Source organism: Engraulis encrasicolus, chromosome 5, assembly GCF_034702125.1.
Source record: "Engraulis encrasicolus isolate BLACKSEA-1 chromosome 5, IST_EnEncr_1.0, whole genome shotgun sequence".
In the NCBI taxonomy this organism is placed as follows: Eukaryota; Metazoa; Chordata; class Actinopteri; order Clupeiformes; family Engraulidae; genus Engraulis; species Engraulis encrasicolus.
Genome location: NC_085861.1, coordinates 38462026 through 38483473, shown reverse-complemented (window position 1 = coordinate 38483473; position 21448 = coordinate 38462026). Strand labels below are relative to the sequence as shown.

The following is a 21448-nucleotide window of genomic DNA, read 5'->3' as shown; positions in this document are numbered from 1 at the left end:
TCTCTCTCTGTGTCTATCTCTCTCTCTCTCACTCTCTCTATCTCCAGTTTCTGGAGCAGGTCCTGGACCGCTACAATGACCTCCTGACCCAGGACGACCTTGAGAACCTGACGGATGACCAATCGGAGCAGCCTCTGCAGCCGTACGGTTCCGCCGTCAAGGTGGCCGAGTACCCCAAGTGGGCGGACCTGCCGGCGCAGAGCAGCGACAACTCCTGGCTCCGCCTCATCCGCACGGCCCTGGCCAATCAGAAGCGAGCGGTGCCGGACCGCGTGAGGCGGGGCTGGAACCGCGGCTGCTTTGGCCTCAAGCTGGACCGCATCGGGTCAATGAGTGGACTCGGGTGCTAGAGGCGAAGTCTGAGGATTGTCAACACAGAGAGTGGGTGAATGAATGATTTGAAGAAATGCATGGATGAATGAACGATTGATTGACTTTATATGTGATTGGCAGAAAGGAGGAGTAGAATGATGGACATTGAATTTAATGTGAATTTGATCCTTTCTCAAGTACACTACAAGGGATGTAGCGAAGGAATGAAGGAATGAAGGTCACACACACACACACACACACACACACACACACACACACACACACACACACACACACACACACACACACACACACACACACACACACACACACACACACACACACACACACAGAGAGAGAGAGAGAAATGTGGGGGCATTTGAAGGCATTCAGAGAGAAAATGACAGCCACAGCTGAAAAAGAAGTGAGATGCACAGTACTTTTTTTTCAAGGATGTCTCAGTTCAGTTTTAAAGCCTTGCTCATACTCTCACAACAGCATCTCCAAAATTGCACTCAAACTGGAGACAGATTAGTTGGCTCATCTAGTTTCCATGGTAAAGTGTTGGCATGGTGGATGATCTCACGTCACCGTGCAGCATGTGGTAATGCATCTTTGATGAATTGAAATTACTGTATGTAGTATTTTGGGCATTCATGTATATTGATCCGTATGGTATGAAAACAAACTGTATTAAATATCGTGTGGAGAATTATTTGAAGTGAAAGTGCATGATGATTAATAATAAACATTAACATAACAGTGGTTTGCTCTATGTTTTTCTGTATATGGTGCATGAATAAAGCGTTTGAAACATCACGCATCAAGACTTTATCTGAACACATCCTAGCTTATCACCTAAAAGCTTTTAAGGTGCACTGTGTAATGTTTTGGTAGTTAATTTCCAGAATTCATGCTGCCCATTCACAAGTGTCACTTTTTTTAACAAATACTTACCACAACCATTAAATTCTTCTAATTATTCATTATTACTGGGAAAATTGCAATTTCATACATGAAAAGGGGGATCTTCTCCATGGTCCGCCATTTTAAATGTCAAGAAATAGCCATTTTTGCTGTACTTTGGTCATACTAGTAAATATAGGTTTATTGCTTTGTACATATTCATGAGAAAAGGTCATATTTGGCAATAAGCAGCACAGTTTCAATGAACAGGGTTGCAATACCTACTCTGGCCACATCCTTCACAGTGCACCTTTAAGTAAAAAAAAAGTAAATGAAATCACAAATGAAACAGTTTGGCAAGGCAAGGCACTCTACATTATACTGTACTTTCACTGTAATGCATTTTACACAAAGAGTAGTCCGATATGCTTCACAAAAAAATAAAAGCATTAAAACACACAGCGGATAAATATCAATGAAAGTATATGAATAAAAGTAAAGAATATGTAAGAGCCAAAGTTTGCTGATTATAAATGAATGACAAACGCATGGGGGGTAGCTACGTCAGCCCTGCTACAGACACATCGACTGTTTACATTTCACAGCGAGCAGTGACCCTCCTGCAATTTTCAAATGATTGAATCAGAGGCCGGTAATCCATGCTTGAATGTCAGCACAGCATACTATATTAATGTAAACTGCTGTATGTGTGCTCAGTCTAGAATCAGGGTCGTTTCAAGGGACTTGGGGGCCCTAGGCAGTAAGGACTTGGGGGCCCTTTATTCCTCCTCAAGCTATTAGAGAGGGGCTTCGCCAAAAGAGATTTTGATGGTATTATTATATTATATAATATATATTATTGTAATTATAATATATATAATATTATTGCACTTTTCAGTTGTATTTCGGGAGGTGTTGCCACACTCAATTGACTCAAGTTGTCGTTTATATAAAGTGCAAAACCATGTCATTACCAGGCCCCCCCTTTCAGCACGAGCCCCTAGGCATTTACCTAGTTTGCTTGCCTGGTTGTGACAGGCCTGACTAGAATTGGTGCCCTTTGGGTGATGCTTTATTAGAGTGTGTGGGATGAGAGATGAGTCTACAGTAGGTGACAGTGCAAATAGGCCTACTCTATTCTGGCACCAGCCCTGGAATTAGCAGACATACTATATCTGACCAAAATGACACTGATCATCCACCAATAGCTGCTTAGGAAAAAGAAAACACGGTAGAAGGTTAGGTGAGACAAAAAGGTAGTCAAGTTGCTTAAAACTCAACTCTTGTTTCGACCGACATGACCTGCATGAATGAGAATATTCATAGACATGAAATGAGTCACTGTTTGTACAGCAGTTGAGTTTCTGGATCTTAATCAATATTTGCATCTTCCTGAGAGTGGGAGTATCTGAGTTTATGCATTCAAATCTCTGAAGAGCTTGATTAATTAATTCATCATGATGCACTTGTGCAAAAATCGAATATGAAGCGAAGTTAACCCATTAAGACACAGCGTTATCAATTTGCTGTTACCAGAGTGGCAATGACCAAGTCATAGTGCATTACCAAAGGCCCTGTGTTACATTATAGTAGTGTAGTGTGGTATTTAACTTTTCAGTCTTTTACAGCGTTCCACTGGGGGAACAGCCTGCATTATGGGCCAACCGGTAAATAAACCAATTTTCAGGGCTGACTCTAGGCACAGGCAGACAAGGCAGTCGCCTAGGGCAGTGTTTCCCAACCAGGGGTACGTGTACCACTAGGGGTACGCGAGCACATTGCAGGGGGTACTTGGAAAAATATAATTTTAACAAATACATGGCGCTTAGTTACATTGGGATAGAGAAAGCGATATAAAACTTGACTTAGGGGGTACTCATGACACAACGAAAATGCTTAGGGGGTACACAAGACAAAAAAGGTTGGGAAACACTGGCCTAGGGCACCAAACGTCCTGGGGGTGCCATAGAGTAGACATCCAAAAGTACCACATAATTAGAATGTCAAATGGAAGAAAGCAGGTAAGTAAAAGGTACTGCAACTATGCTGCTCATTGAAACTGGGCTGCCTATTGCCAAATTTGATCTTTTCATGAAAGTTTACTAAGTAATAAGCTAATATTTTCTAGTATGGCCCAAGTACAGTCATTTTTGCAGCAAAAAATGGCTATTTCTGGAAATTCAAAATGGCGGGCCAAGGAGAAGATCGCCTTTTCATGTATGAAAAATGCAATTTTTCCAGTATTAATGAATAGGCTACATAGAATTTGATGGTGGTGGTAAGTTTTCATGAAAAAGGTAGCATTAGTGAATGGGTAGCATGAATTCTGGAAATAAACATCTAAAAATCTTGCACAGTGTACCTTTAAAAATATTACTTTATGAAATATTCATTTATTTATTTATTTATAAAATATTACTACTTTACTGACTGAGCATGTTAATTAGTGCAAATTGCTACACTGTTCTTTTTTTTCTTCGTGTCTCAACTTAACATTTAGACAGGACAGTGAAGAGTGGGACAGGAAATGAGTGGGAGAGAGAGACGGGGGAGGATGGGAAATGACCCGGGTCAGGAATCGAACCAGGGTCACCTGCCTAGCAGTCCAGTGCCCAACCGACTAAGCCAAATTCCACTGTTAATTGACATATTAATTGGTGTCACTATGCACAATTCGACCATAACAGAGAAATCTATAAAAAGCACACAGGAATTTATCACAGGTCCATGATCCATTCATAAAATTGGATGTTAATTTGCAAGGTGGCAAAAAGAATGCATTATCTGGGGCTGAGCTCTTAAAAAGACACATGAAGTTACATAAGAAAAATGGCCTTTTATAGTTATACGAAGAGAACTGTCTTGGCAATGGATTTGTACAGCTACCTGTGGTGTAAACCTAGTATTGCCCATACCTCCAGAAACACTACCCCGATAGTGAAATATAGCTGTCTTGACTTCATGGTGCGGGGATACTTCTCGTCTGCTAGAACCAGGAAATAGTTTAGAGCTAATGGAGAGTGAATAGGGAATAAATTGCACAAAATATCACCAGACAAACCCTTGCAGTCTGGGACTGTAAAAGCAAGGCTTGGAGAGGTTTTCAACTTGGCGGTTCAGATGACTGTGAATAATAAATTCACGAAAAGCAGTTATTTGTAGGTTTTAGGCTTTATGAAGTTTGTGTGCGCTTTTTAATCATGAATAATTATCATTAATAAATTATGATTATTATGACATAGTAGCAGAAGTATAGTAGCTGAAATAGTAGTAGCAGGAGTAAAATTAGTAGTGTGTGTGTGTGTGTACATGTGCCCAATCAACCACCCCCACCCTCCCTCTGTAATTTCTCTACTCGCCACTCCTCCGCTTTTCCACCACCGCCAGAGCATTTTGCAAAGGATTGTCCTGCCCCCTGGAGGATGGTTGTTGTCACTAGCGCAAGCTGTCCTCAGTCACACTGGATTTACCCTCCGTCTGTCTGATAACCCACAGTCTGTCTCTCCCAGTTTGCCCTCTCCCCATTATGTATGTCAGTATAGGTGGGTGGATGTTTTGTGTTGGTGATGCATGCAAAACAATGCAAAACATGTCAGCTTGATATCCATGTATCTAAAATGGACTTTTAAACTATAAATACTATCTATAAAGGACTTCAGAGTGCCTCGGACCCTCACTACGCGTTGTATTTTTTTAAACCGAAGAGCACCTGAAGATTTTTATGTGACTACCCCACAGAAGCAACTTACTGTTCTCTCTACACAGCTAAGATTTGTTATTGGGATTGGAGTCTTGGGGGTTTGGAATCTCATCAACTTGATTTTTTCCCCTCACACCTCAGCTGGCAGGAGCATTGGAGATGAGATGTCCCTAATCAGACAAAATTCAAACTCCTGCACACTGACCATGTTGCTTTTACATGACGATAAAGTTTATTCACTTCATTCAACCATGAATAAAACTAAATAAAAATGGTCAGTGTGCTGAGTTTGATAGTTTCCCCATTCCAGTGGGGAATGTGTGGGTGATGTGGTTACACCATTATCCATGGCTTTGAAGTTAAAGCCTAGTTGCATGAATGAATGAATGAATGAATGAATGAATGAATGAATGAATGAATGAATGAATGAATGAAAACCTTTATTGCCCAGAAGGGCGTTCGTCTTTTGTTTAGTAGCCATAGCACAATCCCTTTGAAATAGACAATTACAACAATAGACAAAGAAAAGCCTAAAAAGCATTCCGTAGCATATGTAGTGATTATGTACTGTACTGAGTACATATACTGGAAATAATGAAATAAAATAAAATCCTATATTCTTGAAAAGTTAACCTATCTGAACTTAAATTATTTAGAAATTACAACCATTTCTTTGGTTTTTGATAGATTTGATAGAATTAAAGAGTTTTCATTGCACCAAGTATAGAACTGGTCTAGTTCCCTTGAGCAAGGCACCTGAGTCCACAATGCCCCAGGATTTGTATCCTGAACCTAAGTAACTGCCACTTATATCCCCGAGTGTACGGTCGAGTAATGAAAGAAGAGGGAGGATTCATCCTTAATTATAACAGACTTGGCCAATGTCCCTGCTGTGGCCTAATGGTAGGGCACTGGGTTACCATGCCAGCGTCCTGGGTTCGATTCCGGTCCGGGTCAATTGCCGAATCTTCCCTTACTCTCTCTACCCACTCATTACCGGTCTCTCCTCCTGTCAAAAATACAGGCAAAAAATCCTTGAAAATATAGTATATATTTTTAAAATTTACAATAGACTTATACTTTCAGCAAGACTCATTGGGTTGTAGCCTACTGTGGTTAGGTGAAACCATGGTAAGCATGGGCTATGCAGCAGGCCTGCATTTGTGTAGCTTGAAGCTAAATGTCATACATGCGTCTCACAACAAGGTGGCACCTGAGATAGCAAGAGCCACACTGCACTATCACTATCTGATAGCAACTCTCCGTGCGTTTGTCTGAGAACAACTTTGGGGAGAGTCTGGACTCTGCCCAGCTAAGCGAAGACCAAAGCAGCGCACCATTAATAAATAACGCACCATCAAAGCTTCGCCACACAAAGAAGCGATGATGTTATGGCAGTGTGACTGAGTGTGAATGGAGCATATAGGATGTATGGCGAGTGTAGTGTACTGTAGGTGTGTGCCGCGGCTGTCCAATCACGGTCCTCCTGGCAAAGTGCAGCCACAGCAGTGGGATGTTATGACACAGCGGTGTACAGACAGATTGCGCAACTCCTGCAACCCTGCTCTTGGTGCTGAAGTTATGCAGACTTACCCTGGAGTACAGTAAAGTACAGTGCAGTACAGTACAATAGAATATAGTACAGTATCTCTGTATCAAAGCACTCTCATCCCTTCATTTATTTGGCTCAGATTAGTACAAGTTGTGACAAAGAACAACATGGGATAATTTGACTGAGGAAGTGTGTGCGTACGTGTGTGCGTGTGTGCGTGCGTGTGTGTGTGTGTGTGTGTGTGTGTCTGTGCGTGCGTGTGCACGCGATATGTGTAGAGTGTGAGTATGAAGTTTGAGTAAAGTATCCCTAAATGTCTCCGGGGTCATCCTGTAGGCCTACAGTGGAGACCCAGAGAGGTTGTGACCTCACTGCAAATGTTGGTATGGGAGGCAGACACAGGTCAGGCACAAGATGGCCGATGGCCCAGTAAGTAACATACAGTACTCCATCAGGAGAAGGGTGGCTTACTATTCCAGGGTGAGTTGTGCTAGCTGGAATTCCCATTAGGCCTACCTATGGTTGTGTATAGAACATATATGCGAGATATATATCTAGACTTACATGTTTGCAAAGACGCTTGCACATATAGGCCTACCTGTGGCACACAGTAAGTGGCATTTAAGCACACACGATGACCCCTCTCTTGAGCAGGCTTTCAACAGATTAAATGGGCCTTCTAGCAAATACCAACACCTAGAGAGTAGAGTATCGTTTATTGATCCCAGGGGGAAATGAAGGTGTCAAGTAGCATACAAACATACATAAATAAAGACAACGAATGACAAAGGCATGACCGCCACAGCTAGTGACATTGCATCTGTCTATGGTGCTGCAAAGAGAAGGCCAGGCAGGGATGTATTTGTCAATGCCAATCATTTCCTCTCTCAGGATCTGGCTTCATCATAAACAGCACACCCATGTCACGCCCCATACCTTTAGTGATAAGGAACTATCACGACCAAGACGCATGTTCAGAATTGGAATATGGCAGTAATAGTCTATGCTGCTGAACTTGAGGTGGATGGACAGATGTGTCATGCAGGGCCACTTGCTGAGATGAGGTGTGCTCTCTTCCCTGGCAGTCTGCCTTGATCCAGATGACAACATGATTAGTAGCTTGCCACCGCCACAGTAGCGTGGAAGTCAACTTACACATTTTCCAAGCAATTTCACATTGTCACACTTGTCACATGCACCATGCGCCCTCACCAAAGCCACACAGCGGGCGTTTCAATTAGAGTGAAAGAAGAAAGGTTCGACCTTGACATTTGAGTTGGGCGGGATAAGCAACAGGGGGCGTAAACCAAACGGCTGATAAATCCCAACTGACCCTTATCACCTGTCCCACTCACACTACAGGTGCTTTGAGGAGCAGAGGCCTCTTGCAAACGGTAATTTTAATTCTTTGTTTCTTTACTTATAAAATTGAAGCGGAGGCCAATAATATTTCCCGCGCTGTGTTTAGGTCGTATCTGAAATTACCTTTTTTAGCGCATGACTCAACTGTAGTAGGCCTACTACAGTGCTGATTTGAGGGTGAAATAACTTTACCTCGGCAGCTTGTTCGCTGTGCAACATAATCGAGCTAACATGTATTGCTGATGAGTGCTAGAAAGAGATCCATCATTAGGCCTATTGCAAATTACCATGGAGTGAGTTGACGAACTGGCGTCCGTGCGCGTGGCATGGGTTTCATGTGGTTGTCGTAGGCTATGCTGGTTGAACGGATACACAGAGTTATTGACAAGCATTCACTGAGCGGGCGATTTGGCAATGTATTGAACGAACTGTTACGGACTGGGCAGTTGTTTCTCTTTGCCGATTTGATGCCCTCAAGCTATAAATTAGTCTTATCAAATGTGTGTAGGCCTAGCCTACTTTGCGCTCTTTGAAGATTGTAATATCCGTTGCTGTCATAAAATGGTCGATTTCTGTTTTAATAGCTAACCTTTTTCTCTTTACAGGACAGGAAACAACCCAGCAAAATGGTTAAAGTCGGTGTTAACGGGTGAGTGTGTGTAGTGTACAGTGAGTCTAATTCACTGCATGCCTTTGTGTGGCCTAATGACATTGGCACCCATGTCAAGTGGAGACATAGGCCTAATGGATCCAGACTCCACTTCTAAATGCTCACCACGATATTGACAATCACATCGATTGTTTTAAAACGCCTCTTCGTGGCATAGTAGTAAATGACACTCGTGACAGGGAATTGGTCAATTTGATGGAGATTTTTTGTTTGCCCAGTTCCCTTGCCCTGCTTGCCAAATGCGCGCAGTGTCGTCAGAGTGACGTTGAAATCAGGCGCGTTATCTCTCTTTTTGACCTGTTTGGAAACGCCCACCTGTCAAAGTACAATTTCTGATGTGACACCAGCTTTTATGTCCCCCACCTCCAGAAATTACTTGCTTGGCTTTTGAGTATGGATCATGTCACGTGAGCAAGCATAATGGATGGAAACCTTATCACGTTTCCTTCAGCTATTTGTCCTTTGCAGTCTCTCCATGTAATAAGCCTTGTAATTTAAACTTTTTCATGGCATTTAAAATCCATTGAAGAGGATATGACTGATGCCTCCACTGTTGAGCCCACCCTAGTAATAAGTCAAAGTTTACTTTGTTCTTTCTTTCTTTCTCCTCAAATCACCCCATGTCTTAAGATCCAGGAGACCAATATCTAATCAGTGTGTATTCATGCAATCATTGCTGTCAGATGTGCACAGTAATTGTGGCTTGAAGATGATGGATCAGCTTTCTCTGTGATTACTGCCTGCAGTACAGGGCTGCGGAAAGTTTTCAGATCACTCCACTTCTTGGGTGATTTCAAAAAGCTCCTTTTATGTGTCCGGATACAGTGTTATGCATTGCATATGTATCCTCATTGATGTGGATGGGGTTAGGGTTGCCAACCGTCCCTTGGAATACAGAATGGTCCTGTATTTAGAGATAAAAGTACGGGTTCTGTATTGAACTGAAATGGGACACGGGACGTTAAAATGCAGGAAATTACATCTAAGAAATGTTACATTTTCTGGGGGACAACCCCCAGACCCCCAGCATGATGCACTGTCAATGAAAAAAAACGGGACACTTCATCATGGAGCGTGTGGAGTCGACGGCCTTATAGAATTGCACCTTCAGTTATACTTGTATATTGCATTACTCTGTATTTAGCTAAGCATGTCTTCTCTGTAGGTGGCATTGGATGCATGTATCTGCTAAATGAAATATCATGTAGCCTAATGTAACGGTCTGCTCTCCCAAATTCCCATCTCTTCTTTGGAAACTGCAGTTAAACAGTAACTTTTACTGGTCCAACAGTCCAGTATTTCTTCACAACAGGACTTTACACCTCTGCAATGGCAGTAAACATCTGAACTGCTCTGTAACTTGCACTGTGGTTTACTCCTATCTCTGAAGGAACTCTTCAGGAAGTGTTGGGCTTATATATTTTCCTCAACATAGTTTTACCTCTCCACGTAACCTAGATGTAGGCTAGCATTTGTAGATGGATGCATGTGCCGTGTGCTGTGCTGGCTTGCACGGTGGTTTATGACCTCAGTGTCTCCCGTGTTCCATATGTTGTAATCACTTCAGGGCTGTTTGTGGCTGATGGTAGTGACACATTAGCCAGGCTGCCATTGCGCCACCCCCTGGGCCATCGCAAAGTTCAACAGGTGTGCGTCATAGGGTCGCCTATGTTGCTATCAGGTATACAAGGGTTCAGCGCCCTCTCATGGCTGGTGGTGGAAAAGCTAATTCATGGTCTACAAACATTTGGCTCACATGATGGAACTGAGGGCACAACATGAACTTTGATCACTGAGCGTTCAGTTGAAAGTGTGATTGAAAGAATTTAGTATTGCGTTAGAAAAGGGGGGATATGAGTGGCTATAACTGGACGAGTCGTGGTACCATCAAGGAGATGTATTGCCTCTAACCTTCATCACAATGATCTCTCTTCCACAACCGTCTTCTTTTCGCATGTGTATGCTTCAGATTCGGCCGCATCGGTCGTCTGGTCACTCGTGCCGCCTTCACCTCCAAGAAAGTGCAAATCGTTGCCATCAACGACCCCTTCATCGACCTGGAGTACATGGTGAGGCCTGAATGCATTGCAACATTACCATTATGCATACACAATGAGTCAAGTCGAGTTTATTGTCAGTTAGCACAGGTCATACATGGAAATTGGTATTGCTTTTCATACAAAGGCATGGACATGCACAGGGCTGATATTTAACAAGACATACTTAAGTCAATGAGGTGTTACAGGCACACAATGGTCTATTGTAGAAACCATACAGGATTTTTGTGCCATTTTGGAGTGTAATGAATGTAAAAAGGAGCACCACACTGATTGAACCATTTAATTTAAACCATTTAAAGGCTGACTATAGACGTGTTGTGTACGTGTGTGCAGGTGTACATGTTCAAGTATGACTCGACTCACGGCCGTTTCCATGGGGAAGTGAAGGCAGAAGGAGGGAAGCTGGTTATTGATGGCCATGCCATCACTGTCTTTAGCGAGTAAGACTCCCCACCAACACTCCAACCCACCATCTCCCCACACTCACTCCCAGCTTTTCTTTTCCTTTTCATTGAGAAGTTTCTCATCCAGGGTCTTGTGTTTCTTTAGGAGGGACCCCGCCAACATCAAGTGGGGTGAGGCAGGAGCCGACTACGTTGTGGAGTCCACCGGAGTCTTCACCACCATCGACAAGGCCTCTGTACGTACAACATGAAGACCTGTGTGTTTGTGTTAGGAATGTTCCTATGATTTGCTAAAACTTATGTGTTTTCATGAGAGATGTGATATCCCAACGTGAAGACTAGTGTGTTTTTGTGAGAAATGTTAGATCCTATACAAAAATCCTGCTTTTTGGCCCTCGTGGTCAGAACGCAGTGTTGTGTTTATGACCACGGCCCATTTTTCTTTTCAACATCATTATAAGCAGTACATTTGAAGTGGGATGTTGTGAGGATGTTGGGCTCTTGCTGTTCTCCATGTAGCTTGATTCTCGTCCCTGTCACTTTTGGCGCTTTTGCATTGGAGTAGCTTTACCCATGAGCTATCAGTAGCCTATATTGCACTCAGTTTAACATTTTCAAGTAGCCTGGCTGTAGTGTCACTGCTTTTTGTGCAAAGTAACTTCCTTGCAGTTAAGCCATTTTTTTAAATCAAGTAACTAGGTATCGTCCACAAAGCTACATTTTCGTACACAAGCTTTCACTCTGCCTCAATCATGTGACCGTGAAACACACAGAGCAACACAAATGAGGTCGCATTCATGCAATCGCATACACACACACACACACACACGATGGACACAGGAAAGCAAGAAAGCCAGTTGATTGACCATACTTACTCCTGTATTACATCCAAAATATGACATTTGTAGAATTGACACACATGAATCAGGTCTTCAGATGTCAGTTTATCAAACGCCAAATAAAAATGCAGATATTTTGAACTGAAATCTGCATTGGTAAGTAACTTCTGATGTAGTTCACTACAATAAAATCTGCATCGGTGTGGATGCTTAGTTATTCTGTCTTCACTCTCTGCACATTATCTGAATTGACCAGTTTCCTCTGTCACAAATCACAACAGCAAAGTTTGTAATAGAATAGAACGACGCATTCCGCTTGTGCTCCGTCAGGTTCACTTTGACATGCGCAGGTTCAATTTGACTTCACCAGTACCTTGGTACCAGGCTGTACGTGTTGCGACGCCATCCTCTGTACTCCACCCAAAGATTTTGGCTCCGCACATCGTCTGGCAAAAGCCTCGAGCTCAGTTCTCTCCGTGTTTCGCCAATCAGCAAACAGTCGAGAGTGGTGACGTAGAACTCGCCCGCGAGCTCTGTTACTGATTGGTTAAGGTAACTATAGTCACACTTTCGTTTTGTTGTTTGTATGCTTTTGCGACGCTATAACGTAACAGGCATGCTAATAAAGCACAATATGGGTTTTAATTTGAGTTTGGAACTTCAATTAATTTAAATGATAGAGTGAGATCAGACCATCTCCCATCGTCCACGGAGACGGATTCCTCATGGCTTTTGCCAGACTGATTGACGGAGTCAACAGTCGGCTATTCGCCCAGGCTACTGATGCCCTGCCACGGTGGAGAAAACGATCGTTTTCCCTGCTGTCAACCTAGCCACAACACTTTTTTTCTCATTTGCAATAAGGATGTTGATGGTGAAATGACCTTTGAATTGTGCTTCTGTGACATATTGAATTAAACTTCTGTCTGAAAAGATGTCATCATGAGGGCACAATCACAAGGGAGGATGAGAGTTGGGATAATGGAAATGACCTGGGTACTTGATGTTTCTGTGAGTTTTTCACATCAAAATTGCCATAATGTTCCCAGGCTCACCTGAAGGGCGGCGCCAAGAGGGTGGTCATCTCGGCCCCCAGCGCTGACGCCCCCATGTTCGTCATGGGAGTCAACCACGACAAGTACAACAACTCCCTCAAGGTTGTCAGGTCAGCTGCCCATCCTGTCTCGTTTCCACTGACACCTTTTTATCTAACTTCAATAGTAAAAATGTGGGGGCAAATGTCAAGTATATCTTCCTTTTAAAATTTCCCCATCACATTTGTCATGTTATGTACCCTGCTGCTCAACCTTCATCGTTACCTTGACTCCTTCAAAAAAAAACAAATACAGCTGCGGAAAAATTGAGACCACCTTGAAATTATCTGGTTTTACTACTTATGGGCATGTGTTTTAGATAAACACCGTTGTTTCATTCTATAAACTAATTTCAAACTTGAAAATCTTGTCATTTAGAGTACTTACTTGCAGAAAGTTACAAATGGTCAAAATAACACAAGATGCAATGTTTTCAGACCAACATAATAGTAATGTGTGTGAACTCAGGAAGACTTCTGAAATCAATATGTGGTAGTAGAATAACCCTGGATTTCAGTTACAGCTTTCATGCATCTTGACATGCTCTCCAAGTCTTTCACATCATTCGTCGATGACTTGCTTCCACTTCCAGTGCAAAGATTCAAATTGCTGAGCTTTGTTTGATGGCTTGTGATCACCTCTCTGCCTTTTGATCACATTTCAGGGGTTTCTTATCTACTATCACTGCAATCTGAACAACGTCGTTGGTCACACACAGGGTAACTGGCACCTATTCACAAAAAATGCAACTATGGTTACAAATACATTATTATCCTTCCGCCCGTTGCTTAATTTTCTTGGTTGAGGGGGTTTTCCGTGGGACTGGAGATTGGGCTGGCCATGACGGGGTCTTGATCTGGTAGTCCTCCATCCACACACTAATTGACCAAGCTGCGTGGTGTGGAGCATTGTCCTGCTGAAAAAGACAATCCTAAGGCTGCTTACACATCAAGGCGGTGAAGTTTAACGGTGGTGGCGAAAATACATGGAAACGTATCGGTCACACACCAACTGGCGGTAGTCGGGCGTCAGTGGCACGGGAGCCGGCTCCGCTCCGCACTGCATTTGGAAAATGGAACTCGAGCGTATTTTTCACGCCGGCGACCGGCGGTGTGCCATTCAAATGAATGGCAAAGTAGCACGCTAGCTTCGGATGTGAGGGGGGATTTTGAACTGGACTGGCCGCTGACGCTGTTGGTGTGAAAGGCAGAGTAGAACGCACCGGCCGAAACTAAGCAGAAAGACCTCATTCGTCTAGCTTCCGTTTCTTCCTTTCCTTTCTTCCAGGATAACTTTGTCTGTCGCTTCAGTAGCGTGCCCTTTGCAGAGAGGAATCTGACCTTTTTCAGCCCTGCTGGAGCATCCTCAGATAATCACCTATTATCTGCTAAATATCACAGCAGGTGCAAGACACTGTGGTTTGTAGACTTCTCCAGGTCTCTATCCAACCATTAGTTGTTTAGGTGTTAGATTGGAAGTTAAATTTGGCCATGGATAGGTGATGATCTGAGGGAGCTTCAGCAAGGCTAGAATTGGGCAAATTCATCTTTGCAAACAGCGTGCTACTGAAGCCACACACAAATGTTGAACAAAGAAGACTTTTTATCAGCAGGACAATGCTCCAAGCCATGCAGCTTGGTGAATCAACTTGAATCTTTGCAGCGGGGGTGGAATTACATCATTCAAGAAAAATATGAAAGACTGGTGGAGAGCATGCCAAGATGCATGACAGCTGTGATTGAAATCCAGGGTTATTCTACCAAATATTCCTCTGAACTCTTCCCAAGTCAAAGCATTGCTATTATGTTTTAAAGTGAAAAGTGTTTTCTTTTGTATTTTATTTTTGAGGTCTGAAAACATTGGCTCTTTTGTGTTATTTTGACCTTTTGTAACTTTCTGCAAATGAATGCTCTAAATCACTGCTTCCCAACCTTTTTTTTCCCTGCGTACCCCCTTAGCAACTTTTTCATATGATGAGTACCCCCTCGCCCTCATTCAGGCTCTGTTCCTCTATCCCAATGTGACTACACTCAATATATTTATTACATTTTCCGCGTACCCCTTGAGGTGTGCTTGCGTACCCCTAGTGGTACACGTACCCCTGGTTGGGAAACACTGCTCTAAATGACCATATTTTTATTACAAAGGCTGAGGAAATGTTGTCAGTTTATACAATGACACAACAATGTTCATTTTACTGAAACGCATGCCAATAACTTGTAAAAACTTAGAAAAACTGGTAATTTCGAGGTGGTCTCATTTCTTTTTCCATGGCTGTATATACAGCTCCAGGCCTTTTTATTAGAATAGCATGAAAAAGTTGGTTTATTTCCATAATTCCATCAACAATGTTAAACTGTCATGGATTGTAGATTCATGGCCCAGTTTCTTAACTATTCCAGTCATATTTTTTTTTCTTTTTATATACGTTGGCCTTCCAGCTAAAAAAAAACATGAATTGGGGAATTCGCAGCATTAGAATATTGTAATAAAATCACATTTCTCTTCATCAAAATTCGGGTCACATTAAATCAGTTGAAAGGGTTCATTTCCAATGGGGTTTCATTTCTGGTGATTTAGAATTAAACTGGTGAGTTAGCGCCAAAACGTGGCATGGAAATCTACAGGGTATATTGAAGTGTGGGGCACCAGGTCAACAAACAAGAACAGCTGACAGCAAAGCATCAAGGATATCTGGGCTTCCATAACTCCCATGCACTGTTTTTGCCATTGACTTCAATGTTAAACGCATCATGGCCGTTATGAAGACAGAGAATGTCCTAACCATAGAGGTAGAAAATAACACTAGAGAGGACATGGCAATTCATGACAGCACTGGGAAGTGGCACATGGCGCCTCCCATTGTCTGTAGGTAGTGTAGGCACCTTCAGTCAATTCAAGTCAATGGAGAACACGCCCACCTCTGTTAAAAAATGGACTAAAACTGTGTGTATATGAAGTAACCCATTAATCAAAGACCAGATTTGAAATGTCAGGATAAATATCTACTTAAATCATATGAGTCGATAAAAAACATCTAAAAATCGAATTATATTAATTCTGTCCATATTTAGCAACACACTTCAACTACTGTCCTTGTAGAGTGTGTTGATGGACATTTTCACATTATTAAGCCATTTTTTGACAGCGGTGAGCCTCCTTCTCCATTCATTCCATTTATCAGACCTACCTACAGATAATGGCCGCCACAGATTGCCGTCAGAAGGGGGGCGGGGTCACCTCTAGTGTTATTTTCTACCTCTATGGTCCTAACCAAGTATTGAACATTGCATGTTATGTAGAAAGTACCAAATTTCAACTGATTTTAATGTGACCCGAATTTTGATGAAGAACAATGTGATTTTATTACAATATTCTAATGCTGCGAATTCCCCAATTCATGGGTTTTTTGAGCTGGAAGGCCAACGTAAAAAGAAAGAAAAAAATTAATGACTGGAATAGTTAAGAAACTGGGCCATGAATCTACAATCCATGGCAGTTTAACATTATTGATGAAATTATGGAAATAAATCAACTTTTTCATGCTATTCTAATAAAAAGGCCTGGAGCTGTATGACTAAAATATTGGGGGGGAAAAGAGTAAATGATCCCGGTCACATATTTGTGCTATGTATCTTGCTTTTTGAGTTTGTACTTAAAAAATGTGTTGACTTGCAGCAATGCCTCCTGCACCACCAACTGCCTGGCTCCCTTGGCCAAGGTCATCAATGACAACTTCACCATCGTCGAGGGTCTCATGGTATTGTATTCAAGCATACCATCTCTGAGGACACAAAGAGGCATTTGATGGAATTGTCAGCTAAAGTGGTTATTCATCAGTCACTCACAACACATTATTCGTCTCTTTCTTTCTTTCTTTCTTTCTTTCTTTCTTTCTTTCTTTCTTTCTTTCTTTCTTTCTTTCTTTCTCTCTCTCTCTCTCTCTCTCTCTCTCTCTCTCTCTCTCCCTCCCTTGCTCTCTCTCTCCTTCTCTCTCTCTCTCTTTCTTTCTTTCTTTCTTTCTTTCTCTCTCTCTCTCTCTCTCTCTCTCTCTCTCTCTCTGCAGAGCACTGTTCATGCAGTCACAGCTACCCAGAAGACCGTGGACGGGCCGTCTGGTAAGCTGTGGCGTGATGGCCGTGGTGCCGCCCAGAACATCATCCCTGCTGCCACGGGCGCGGCCAAGGCTGTGGGCAAGGTTATCCCCGAGCTCAACGGGTGAGTACCCATCCCTCCTAAAAGCGCCTGCCCGATGTTTGACCTGAGCATAGTTTGCTTAATCAGGAGGCTCTGGCACACTGGCAAAAGTCCTTCTGCTGTTCTAGACCCCGTTTCTTGAAAGCATAGTTACTAACCGGTTAGCAACTTACTTGGTTGCCATGCAATGCAATTTCCCATTGGCAACCTACTAACGTTACTAACGCTGTTGAGACTCATCCCTGACCCCAGCCCTAACTTTCATGATAAATAAAATCTGTTTCTTGTATTTTGTTTTCTCTGATTTGAGCAGCAGGGAGAAAGAGGACTCTGTCTAACTTGTATAGTGTGCTTGTAAAATTTGGAAGAGTGGCAGGATGAATGTTTGAACTTTTTACTTTTGCCATGTGACAAATTGGCCTACTTCTGTATTGCTTAAACTTGGCCACTGATGCAGGATCACATGTGCAGTGCCTCATTCAATGCCCCCTTTCATCCAAAAGTATGTAATGCTGGTCATCGTTATGTCATTGTGGGAACCTAACCTCTCTTTCCACCCTCAGCAAGCTGACTGGCATGGCCTTCCGCGTCCCCACCCCCAACGTCTCAGTGGTTGATCTGACTGTCCGTCTGGAGAAACCAGTGAGTTGGCCAATCATGTTCCTCAGGGCATTCCTTCCTTTTGGACTTTGTAGCAATATTCATATGCAACGGAAAAAATGAGAATAATTGTATCCGTAACCTTTTCTCTCTGACCAGTTAAACATGCTTCCTAATTATGCATTACCATCACATCATGCAGCAAGATATTCAGTGAGAAGAGGACCGCATTGTTCTGAAAGTCAATTGTCATTCATATTGACTACCATTGGGGGTTTACTGCAACGTGTGTGTTTGTGACAGGCCAAGTATGACGACATTAAGAAGGTCATCAAGGCCGCATCCGAAGGACCCATGAAGGGCATCCTGGGATACACAGACCAGCAGGTGGGTGACTCATCACAGACCATAACCAATCTACCCATGACTGTCTAACACTGTGCATTACTCTAAAAAAAATCCATATTACTGTACAATGGGCATTGTAAATCCACTGTAAATGCGCAATATTTTACTGTTTCAAAAAGTGCTGATGCGAGAGATCGGTTATATCCTCCAGTCGAGTCTGAGTTTGAGCTGTACTTTAAACCGCTCAGAGGTTTTACTGACATTGCATCATTACCTGAAACTCCTTGGCTTATCTACTTCCAGCAGAATCCCACATGCTCAACTTGCGTAGTGTTTCAAGTGTGGATCTTGTGTGTCATGGCTTACTTAAGTTCACATTTGTAACTTTCCAAACTTTATGGTATGAGACTTTCGTGTGAATAATGTTTTTCCATCTCCTTTTTTCGCCCTTGGTCATATTCTCAGGCAGTGTAGATGAAGCATGCTTCACTGGTTTGGTAGTCTGTAATTGGCCTCTTAGCTAATCGACACAGGAGGCTTTTAGAGGTGTTTTGCTTGTCTGTACTGGCCGATACGTGAACAGTAGCCTCGTGTGACCTTTGCCTTCCCTCCCCTGCTTGTCAATGCCTTCACAGGTGGTGTCAGCCGACTTCAATGGCGATAACAGGTCCTCCATCTTTGATGCCGGTGCCGGGATTGCACTTAATGACCACTTTGTCAAGCTCGTCTCATGGTGGGTACATGCGCTGTACTTCTACACGGTCTTTCCTGCCCTGTTTTAACGGCAGGGCTGAGTGCGTTGATGTAAATGCGATGTTTTAATTGAGTCAAATCTACAGTCTTCTGTAGCCAGTCAAGTCTTATAATGGATCATTGATTTATCTTGACCCATAATGTGTGCAGAGAAGGGAGTGCAATTTAGGAAATTGACCAGCCATGTAAGAGTCTCGTTTAGAATATTGATAAGCTTTGCTTGTGTATCAGTGTTTGCATATACTGCCTTAACAGTTAACGAGATGCTGAGGATGAAACTAAGGATGAGCCTGCCTTAGCGTTTCATCTAGCCTAGTGTTTCTCGACATGCGTTCTACAGCCTCCCAGGGGGCTTTGAGGATACAGCTGAGAGAGGGGGTGGGGGGTGTTGGGAGGCTTATGATGAGGTCCAGGGGGCAATTATTCAAACAAGATTGAGAGCCACTGATATGGCCTCATCACACATGGCTTTGCTCCCATGCAGATCTCAAAGACCCCCTGAGTTGTCGGGAGTGAGTTTATGAACGTATGTAATGAATAAAACATGTTGTGGGTCCATGCAATGGATCTGATGTCAAGGGTTTTTTTTGCCTTTTGTCCCTCTTTCAGGTACGATAATGAGTTCGGCTACAGTAACCGCGTGGTGGACCTGATGGCACACATGGCTACCCAGGAGTAGCTCACTTCACATCTTTAAAATGACCACCCGTCTCAGTCAGCAGTGAAGCTTATATTGCACCTTATGTTGCACCTACATCCATCCATCCATCCATCCATCCAGCCACCTCCACAGCCCTCGTCACAGCCCTACTGGGTGAAGAGCAAACAAACCCCCTGCCTGTGTGTTGGGTAAAGCGGAGGGGGAATGGGGGTTTACAGGGACAACAGTATCATGTCTACAATATCCGCCTGGTGACCTACTTTCTGGTTTTTGTATGGCCATGGCCAAAGCCCTGTTGTGTTTTTGTGTCTTGAGTGTGTAGTGCCTTTGGGAGGTCTGTGGTGCTGATGTACTACAGATCTCAGAGAATGAAATAAATAAAAGACCTGTGTGAGAATTTGTGTGTTTTTTTGTGCCATTTCTTTATAGAAATGTTTTTCTTTTCATGAAATGTCACCATATTTTTGTCTTTTGGTTAGTAATCCACTGTGAAACCGGTGGCATGACAATAGGCCTAATTTTTTCAACCGGCAATTGTATAGTGATTCATTCATTATTTGACCCCTCTCTTTCGGATATTTCAATGTGGCAACATACAGGGTATATCTTCACTTTTTTCTTTAGTCAATCTGACGGTAGCCTGACGGTAGCCTATAGTGAAAACTGGATGAAAATCTGCCATTTTGGAAAATGGCTTCCATATTGAATTTTATAGCAAAGCCGAGGGGGGTCCAAGTGTTTATCTTTTCCAGTAGGCCTTCTGGTGAGTAATCCACTGTAAAAACCTTGGCAGAAAAAAAATGCAGCTAGACTCTTTGTGTAATTCTCTTTGTGTCATTATTTCCCTTAGGGTACTTGTATTTCAAGATGGTATGCACTCTCTACCTAAAGTGGAGAAAATCCTTCGTGAATTCCACCATCATGTTACCTGTAGCCTGTTGCCTGTTCGCTTTTCCAACTGCTGCCCACAGATTCTATGTAAAGGTCTTTACAGACATGGGCCAAAAGACTGGCCAACAACCTGTAGCCTCAGGCCATAATACTGTTGAATTCAAATGATTAATGAGAAAACCCATTACTCCCTAATGTTTACACTGGGCATTTTATGGGGGCCCCGTACCTATTGGGGTTGGGGAGCTGTTTATTTTATTCATGGGAAGGTGGTGGTGTGGTGTGGGAGAGCATCCGACAGCCCGACAGCCCTTAGAGAAATTAGTATGTAGGTAGGCCTACTGATGACATAACCGAATACCTCTATGCTGGTTGGGCATAATCTTAATGCGGTAGTACATAAACACCAGTTTCCTCTTTTTCAATATCAGGTTCTGTGGAAATTAAGTTATGTGTATAGTTTTCTTGAATTACAATGTTTAGAGACCCACTGTATATGGAATATAATGAATGGCAAATGACAAGAGAGGGTACATCAAGCTATCAAGTTTTGATACCAGCCATATTCAGTAACACTTCCATGCATTTCAGTGGTAATTTGCATCACACATGATTTAAAAATGGACTTTTGAGGGTTGCCTTCATCCAATTGCTGCCAATTTTGGTGTTCATTTAGCCAATACATAGGCTACAGTATAACTTTTAGCTTTTTCAGATGTCTGATATCATGCAATGATGAAGCTGTAAAACACTGTCTGGGATATCCACATTTATGCAAATGCAGTATAATTATCATAACTAAAATAATATTTGAATGCCATGACAGACATACAGTATTTGAGTAGTCCAAATATTTTACTTTATGGAAAAATACATGTTTTTCCTGACGTACTTTGCTTGATCACCCACATCACAATGGATATTCTAAAGTGTATTTTTTCGCTGATTCTTGCCCCGCCCAGGAAAGGTTAAACATGAAAATGAATGTTAAGATTGACTAAATGAACATAAGACAAACCTATAGATACTTTTGATAAACAAAATGATCAATTAGTTTTTAAATTTCACATTATCTTCATTGGTTTTGGATTATATACCT

General features: G+C 42.5%; 2 protein-coding genes across 5 annotated transcripts in view; both read left to right on the top strand.

Moving 5' to 3' along the window:
* nppcl (natriuretic peptide C-like) overlaps nucleotides 1-1111 on the top strand; it is a 6691-nt gene extending 5580 nt beyond the window's left edge. For all 4 annotated transcript variants that reach the window (XM_063198197.1, XM_063198196.1, XM_063198195.1 and 1 more), the window contains one exon: nucleotides 48-1111. In XM_063198197.1, the coding sequence (XP_063054267.1) occupies nucleotides 48-350 (303 nt within the window). In that variant the 3' untranslated portion in view covers nucleotides 351-1111. The remainder of the gene's footprint in view (nucleotides 1-47) is intronic.
* Nucleotides 1112-7789: 6678 nt separating this feature from the next.
* On the top strand, nucleotides 7790-19855 carry gapdh (glyceraldehyde-3-phosphate dehydrogenase). The gene is made up of 12 exons (XM_063199270.1): nucleotides 7790-7864; nucleotides 8438-8481; nucleotides 10472-10571; nucleotides 10896-11002; nucleotides 11112-11202; nucleotides 12855-12970; nucleotides 16578-16659; nucleotides 16966-17117; nucleotides 17660-17738; nucleotides 18000-18083; nucleotides 18680-18777; nucleotides 19407-19855. Exons 2-12 carry the CDS (start codon nucleotides 8459-8461, stop codon nucleotides 19474-19476), a joined length of 1002 nt encoding a protein of 333 aa, XP_063055340.1. The 5' UTR covers nucleotides 7790-7864; nucleotides 8438-8458; the 3' UTR covers nucleotides 19477-19855.
* The last annotated feature ends 1593 nt before the right edge of the window (nucleotides 19856-21448 follow it).

Bases quoted from the DNA above. Each gene is read 5' to 3' on its own strand.
- gapdh (XM_063199270.1), top strand. From the start codon at position 8,459: ATGGTTAAAGTCGGTGTTAACGG. The intron at 10,572-10,895 runs GTGAGGCCTGAA...ACGTGTGTGCAG, and splicing joins TCATCGACCTGGAGTACATG to GTGTACATGTTCAAGTATGA. The intron at 11,003-11,111 runs GTAAGACTCCCC...GTGTTTCTTTAG, and splicing joins GCCATCACTGTCTTTAGCGA to GAGGGACCCCGCCAACATCA.